The following is a 7,499-nucleotide window of genomic DNA, read 5'->3' as shown; positions in this document are numbered from 1 at the left end:
CACTGGGCTGGGCTTCATCCCAGGACCCTGAGATCATGACCTGAGCCCAAACCACGAGTCGGCCCACCTAACCAACTGAGCCACCCAAGCGCCCCCAAATGTGTTTCATGTAAATTAACCAGAATGGTAGTATTTGGCTAGAACTGCAGCACATATCATCTAGGCCAGCCCTCTTCTTGTGGGTAAACTGAAGCCCAGCCAGGGTCACATAAAGCCCAATATTAGAATGCTGTCTAAATCCCAGCCCTCCTAAGGCCCACGGTTCTGGTGTGCATTCTGTGTTTCAAGAATCCCACCAGCCTTGCTCTGTGTCCTGAATCTACATTGTCTCCACCGCAGAGCAAGCTTGCAGCCCATTTCCTGCAGTGGATTTCAGAATGGTGACTCTGTGAGGGCAGGGATGGGGTCTCATTCACATCTGTGTCCTGGTCCTCTGCATGGAGTCTGGCACAAAGCAGGTGTTGAATAAAGGAAGGACAGCAGAGAACCAGTTTGTAACTTCAGACAAACCATTCTCCAGGGAGATTACTCAGGCCACTCTGGCTCCCAAATGCTTTATCCTTAAGGTGAGAGAAGAAGAAGAGAGGAACAAAGATTTATTTCCTGATTTCAATGTGCCAAGCGCTGTGTCAACTGCTTATTTCAGTGCATTGTTCACAGCACTCAGTGGAGGAAAAACGATTTCTCCATTTGACATATAAGGAGACTACAGTACGATAAGGTATGAGACGGCTGGTGGCCTCTCGGTCAGCAAGAGGCAGAGATGCATGCTGAATCTGAGGGCAAAGCCTGCGCCCCAAGCATCAGGTTGTGAGGTTTGCTGAGCACTAGGTACCATGCTCAATGGTTTCCTTTCTCCTGTAGTTCCAAACTCCTTCACCAGAACCCAAGAAGGCAAACAGTAGGGCAGCTGCCATTTTACAGTCAAGGAAACCGAGGATCGGAGAGGTTTAGAGGGCGGCCCTTGGTCTCTGGCCCCTGTGCTGAGTCCTCTTCCCAGGTTAGAGGACAGAAGATGGACAAGAACCAAGTAAGGGGGCTGGCTGCGTGCGATGCAGAGAAGAGATTGGCAGGATCCGCGTGTGGGGAGCCCAGACCTAGGCAGGATTTCCTCTTAGGCCAACGGCTGGCCCCTCCACGCCCAACCACCATGTTCACGTCTGGGAAACTCGGCCCATGCCCGCGGGCGCGCAAGGCCTAGCCCGCAGGCTTGTGAAAACTCTGAAACACAAAGGCCGCTCCCGGCCAGAGGCGGGATCGGCGTTGGGGGCGAGGTGGGCTCAGCTGGGCGCCCAGGGCTCCGCTCCGAACCCCGGAGGGCGGCGCTGCCGCGGTACCAGGACTCCCCATCCATTATTCACAATGTTTACTAGCGCGGGGGAAGGAGAGGGAAGGCGAGGGGATCAGAGCAGAGGGGAGGCGGGGGCGGGGCACTCCGGTCCCCGAAACTTCGAGAGGACGACAAAGTGCAGAATTATGAAGAGCCTGGGAAGTCAGACGTGGCGCCTAGCACACAGTAGGCCATCAGTAAATATTCGTGGAATGGATAACGGAAGAGTGAGTGAATGGCTCTGCTCCCAACCAGCTCTGTTGTCTTGGGCGACTCATTTAACCCGTCTGACCCTCGTTTTCCTCAACTTTAAAACAGAATAACAGTACCGACTCCGTAGGATGTGAGGATACCGCGAGCTAAGTCTCTAAACAACCTAGCACGTATTAGGAGCTCACAAATGGCAGCTATTGTTCTGGGGGAACGGGGCTTGTAAGCGTTGGCAGCCCAGCAGAAGTGTACTGACTGACTCCGAAGGCGGGCGTGGGCAGTCCTGAAATGTTACTAAACAGTACTCAGTAAACTTCTTTAGACTGGCGTGTTGGGGATGGGGTGGGGGAGGAGGACCAAGTTATCTTTTCCTAGCGAAGGCAAGCAAGAACTGCGAGCGTGGGGAGGAAGCCTCAGGCCTCCAGGACCCGGCAGGCAGCTACGTCCCCCATTTCCACCCCCCAGGCGATTGAGGTCACCTGGGGCTCGTTCTGGCAGCCCCTCAACCTCCCTGGAGCCCGTCTGGGTGCTTGGAGGCGCCTCTTCGCTGAGCCGCGGGCCGGACACTGGTGGACCGCTCGGGCGTGGGGCCAGGAGCGCCCTGGAAATGGACAGTTTGGCGGCAGCCTGGCCGACAAGGAGAGTGTGTGTGTGTGTGTGTGTGTGTGTGTGTGTGTGTGTGTGTAGTAGTAGGGTCAGCTTCCTGGCCCCGCTCAGCCCGGGGCTGTCCTTCGATCTGGGCCGTGCGAGTTGGGACAGGACAGAGAGGTTTGAGACTTTGGGGGGAAACAAGTCCACGAAGAAGAAGAAAGAATCCGGGAGGCCTGCCGCGCTGGAGCCAGGCGGGGCGGGGCGGCCGGGAGAGGCCAGGCCCGGCCCGGGTATAAATGCTGTGGCGGGGGCGGCCGTGGCGGGCGCACAGAGGCGCGCCTAGAGCGGCTGCCTGGCCTCGCCTCCCGGGCCGCCCCTGCGAGTCCCGGGCGCGTGAGCACGCCTGCGCGCGCCCGGGCCCTTCCTGGCAGGCTGCTTGTAAGATGAGTGAAGAAGCAGGTGGGGGAGAGGGGAGGCAGCGAGCGAGAGGGCGAGGGGAGCGCGGGCGCTGAGCGGCGCTCACTTGGAGCGCGGCGAGCGAGCGAGAAGAGCCTGATCCATGTCCCTCGCTGCCTCCCTGCCAGGCGCGCGAAGATGATGGCCATGAACGCCAAGCAGCCTTTCGGCATGCACCCGGTGCTTCAAGAACCCAAATTCTCCAGCCTGCATTCTGGTTCCGAGGCCATGCGCCGAGTCTGTCTCCCAGCCCCGCAGGTACGTAGTGGAGCATAATTACCGCTCTAAGGCACATTTTTTGACAGGCACTAGCTTCATGTTTTTTTCATGTCCCCCAGAACAATCGCCGCTGTCTGAACCCCTCTCCTTGTCTCCCCCGCGCTCTCTCCCGGCGCGCTCTCTCTCTCATTCATGTCTCTCTGATCCACACGTCTGTTCCAGCAGAGCCTCTGTCTCCGTATTAATTTTTATGACCTGGGCTTTGAGGAGAAGCATCGCGGTTGCTTGAAAATGTGTTTTAATCCTGAGTTGACAGTATTCCCCACTGACCGTGCTGTGCGCCTTCTCGCTTGCAGCTGCAGGGTAATATATTTGGAAGCTTTGATGAGAGCCTGCTGGCACGCGCCGAAGCTCTGGCGGCGGTGGATATCGTCTCCCACGGCAAGAACCATCCGTTCAAGCCCGACGCCACCTATCATACCATGAGCAGCGTGCCCTGCACGTCCACTTCGTCCACCGTGCCCATATCCCATCCGGCCGCGCTCACCTCGCACCCGCACCACCCGGTGCACCAGGGCCTCGAGGGCGACCTGCTAGAGCACATCTCTCCCACGCTGAGCGTGAGCGGTTTGGGCGCTCCGGAGCACTCGGTGATGCCGGCGCAGATCCACCCGCACCACCTGGGCGCCATGGGCCACCTGCACCAGGCCATGGGCATGAGTCACCCACATGCCGTGGCGCCTCACAGCGCCATGCCCGCATGCCTCAGCGACGTGGAGTCGGACCCCCGAGAGCTCGAGGCCTTCGCCGAGCGCTTCAAGCAGCGGCGCATCAAGCTGGGGGTGACCCAGGCGGACGTGGGCGCGGCTCTAGCCAACCTCAAGATCCCCGGCGTAGGCTCGCTCAGCCAGAGCACCATTTGCAGGTTCGAGTCTCTCACTCTCTCACACAACAACATGATCGCGCTCAAGCCCGTGCTTCAGGCCTGGCTGGAGGAAGCCGAGGCCGCCTATCGAGAGAAAAACAGCAAGCCAGAGCTCTTCAACGGCAGTGAGCGGAAGCGCAAACGCACGTCCATCGCGGCGCCAGAGAAGCGCTCACTGGAGGCCTACTTCGCCATCCAGCCGCGGCCCTCATCTGAGAAGATCGCGGCCATCGCCGAGAAACTGGACCTTAAAAAGAACGTGGTGAGGGTCTGGTTTTGCAACCAGAGACAGAAACAGAAACGAATGAAGTACTCGGCTGTCCACTGACTGCGGCGGGGCGCAGCGTCCGGGTCCGGGAGAGCTGAGTGTACACCACCCCCCGGAGTTGGGGGGGGTAACGGTTATGGGGGACACCAAGACGTTTCCTGGCAGGTCAGGCTCTCTCCCCCGAAGCCACAGACTTTCCCCTTTATCCCACCTGGTTGCCTCCCGGCCTTCTCTTTCTCTTTCCTTTCTATTCCCATCAGAAAAGTTACGGCGCTAAGGAAAAATCCGTCAAGGGTAGGCCTGGAGGGACTAGCGCTGTCCCTGGTGCTGAAAATCGCCCTTGAGCGCTGGGCTGCGCGACCTTAGGGCAGGAGCCCACATACAGGGGATAGTGAGTTGGCCCGGCCGCACAACTCTGGGGGTGAAGGCGCCACTTTGCTAAGCGCGATTAGACAAAAGGTGAAGGGATGGGAAGGCAGTGATAAATAATAATAGAAAGTCTAACTGGGGCACAAACATGTACTGGAGATTTATTTAGAGTATATAAAATACATGTATGTTTCCAAAGGATAGCCTTATACTCCTTTACCCTCTTAAATTTTATCCGTCTCATCCTTTGGTTTGTTGTAAGTTCTCTAAGGTAGCATGGATTAGGTTCAGGGAAAGTGTTCGTGGAGTTTCGAGGTCCCAGCTGTTCTCTGCGGTAATTCGGGCCCCAGAAAAGATGGGCCTAATTCAACACCTGAAAATGCTGGGATCGCATCTGGTGGCAAGCAGCAGCTGACTGCTCTGGTCCATTCTCCCTGATCTGATGGTGTTTGAGGGGATAATTACTGCCTTCTGGAGAGCCAGGGGGATTGGTAGTGCTCCGGACCGACTGAGGACTCTCTGACCCCAGCTCGCTGCTCCAGCCAGATTCCCAGCACAGCATAAAGGTGGCTTTTCCAAAGTAATTGTAACTTCTCTGAATCGTATGCAACTCCTTCCAACACGTCTAACCTCGTTGTGATTTTATTATTGTTGTTAGCATTGTTTTTTCCTATTATTTATTTAACTCTGCTTCTTTCCATCCCCCTTATTTGGGTGTCTCTGGGTGGAAGTCCACTTATGGTTTTGGGTAGAAAGAGGAGCCAGACTGCTGGCCTGGATCCTTCTCACCCACGTTCCTCTGGCCCCATCACATTTAATCTTTCGTTGCTTCATGTAATTTGCGTGTGGCTGTGTGACCTTTGGTTTTGTTCTCCAAATAGATACAAATAAAATATTGAGTTTTCTTCTCTCTTTACCCCTTGAATTAACTTCTAAAATAAATGCTTTATTTTTCAACCCGAATCACAGTGCTTTTCTTTCTCAGAGACTAAGAAGTACTAGTCTTGGAAAGGATTTAAAAGTGAGAACCCATACGGGCTGGGTTCTCACTTCCAGCAGGCCGGTGTCTGGCCATCTCTTTCCTCTTCCATGCAGCCTCACCTTCTCACTCTGATCTCCTCTAGGGAGATCTGGCAGCTCTTCTCCGGACCTCAGGGTTACAAGGCACTTCCCCGCATGCTTCCCTGTATGCGAATCTATCAGCCTCTCTTCGCTCAACTTGATTCAGACCCATTGCAAATTTTGAGGCCAGACTGATGGGAGTAGGAGCCCCCAATACTTCCACTCATTGGCTGAATAACCTGGAAGCCAGTTTCTTGCCTTTTCTAAAAAGCCTCGATTGCTTGTCTTCAGGATCAAGAGGGAAATATTTACCCCACACGTTTATTGTCAAGATTAAATAAAATTGTTTATTTAAGGCATCTGGTAGTGCTTTGTGCTTGAGATGAAACATTATTTCAGAAGATTCAAATGGCTGGATAGGAAGTGAGTGGATAGATGCAAAGAGGAAGGAAAGTGTTCTTTACTGGGACAGAGTCTGTTGGGGTCCCTCTGAGGTCGTTTCAGAAACTTGATTAAAACTATCACCCAATAACTTACTCACCCCAAGGTCTATCTCATCTTCTCTGTGGGTTTAAATGATAAATCTGCTGCAAACATCCTAGCATAGTGCCTTGAGCACAGTAGGTGCTCAACAGATGGCAGTTCCCTTCTCTCTCACCCCCTTTAAAAGGGGGGAAGAAACCTTTTTATTTGTGAGCCGCAGAAACACCTTCATGACTTAAAAATTAATGTTCCAAGTCTAGAAGTGGTCAGCACACTTTCCCTCTGTGTCTTCAAAGAGCAGTGGGTCATCACCTCTGGCCTGAAATTCGGAGCAGAGTCGGTCTCCCCTCGGCGCGGTGCACCCCCTATGCTGCACAAGCAAACCTGGGGATTGCCCCCAGCCCCTGGGCCTTAGCCCCTCGCCCCCGCCTAGCGTAACAACCCCAGCGATGCCTCCACCTCCTTTTCCATCGGGTGTCCTTTAATAATAAATGCCCTATGCCATTACATTATATTGTGGGTTTTGAAAATTTAAAATACGGCTGATGCAATATTAATTGCCTATAGTGGTATAAAACACGGCCGGAGCCCAGCCGGGCTGCAGAAGAGGCGGCCGTGAGCGTCCCGCGTCGAAGTGAAGCGCTCCAGACAGACGCGCCTTTGCGGGCTGCGAGGTTTCCTGCAGGTAAGAGCCTTCAGCTTTTCTGGCCCGGGAAAGAACCCGATATCCGCCTCCATCTCCTTTCTGAAAAGTTCCCTGCTGTTATTATATATAATATATAAAACATATATTATATATATAATTTAAATTAATAACCTCAAAAGTTTGGAAGACTTTTTTTTTTTTTTTTTTTTGAGAGGGAGAGATGAGCCGCCCGAAAGTTAAGATCTGCTCCGTAACTGGCCTGGTTGGGTTGTGAGTCGGCCCGCCCCTCTGTGACTGGTCCGCTTCAGGCGCCCGGGGTGTCCTCGCGCACTGGTATTTTGACCAGTTTCTACCTGCGGGCCGGAGCTGCTGCTTGGTGCACGACGCGCCCCACCCTCTCCCACCCACTGAGGGCGCCCGCCCGGCGCCGCCGCCGCCTCTCTCCTTGGGCTCTCTGAGGAAACAACGGAGCTGCGGTTTCTCTGGATTTGTGCAGTCGCCTCTGCGAGGCGGGGGCACAAACCTCTCCGAGAGTGGAGGGTGGGTAGGTACCAGCCGGTTTGGGGTTCACATAGGCCTCATTTGCATCCTGGTGGGCCATTTCCTAGCTGTGTGACCTTGGGTAAGTCACATCACTTCTGTAAGCTTTTCCTGATGGCTGCAAAACCTCACAAAAATAATTTTGAAGAGTAACTGAAAAACACTCCGGAACAGATTTTCCATTCCAAAATACCACCAATTTGAAGAATTCACTGTCCAGGCCCAGCTGGGAGTTTCTTTAAACTTAGCCAAGAGAAGGGGGGCGGGGGGCAATGTTCAGGGCTGTTTGTATGGAAAGCTGCATTGGGCCTTTCAAGGTGGGATTTTGAGAATCATCTGTGGAGTAAGGAGAGGATTCTAGGCACTTGGCTGTCTGGAATTAGGGTCTAACCTGGAATGG

The 7,499-nt window shown here is 54.2% G+C and overlaps 1 protein-coding gene across 1 annotated transcript; it reads left to right on the top strand.

Annotated features, from left to right (window-relative positions):
- Window positions 1-2,725: 2,725 nt before the first annotated feature.
- Window positions 2,726-4,465, top strand: POU4F3 (POU class 4 homeobox 3). The gene is made up of 2 exons (XM_006747045.3): window positions 2,726-2,845; window positions 3,163-4,465. Exons 1-2 carry the CDS (start codon window positions 2,726-2,728, stop codon window positions 4,057-4,059), a joined length of 1,017 nt encoding a protein of 338 aa, XP_006747108.1. The 3' UTR covers window positions 4,060-4,465.
- Window positions 4,466-7,499: the final 3,034 nt, after the last annotated feature.

The sequence above is a fragment of the Leptonychotes weddellii genome, chromosome 7 (assembly GCF_054177405.1).
Source record: "Leptonychotes weddellii isolate Sample4059 chromosome 7, ASM5417740v2, whole genome shotgun sequence".
Lineage (NCBI taxonomy): Eukaryota > Metazoa > Chordata > Mammalia > Carnivora > Phocidae > Leptonychotes > Leptonychotes weddellii.
Note: the sequence above shows the minus strand (reverse complement) of the source record. Positions and strands in the feature narration are given on the sequence as shown.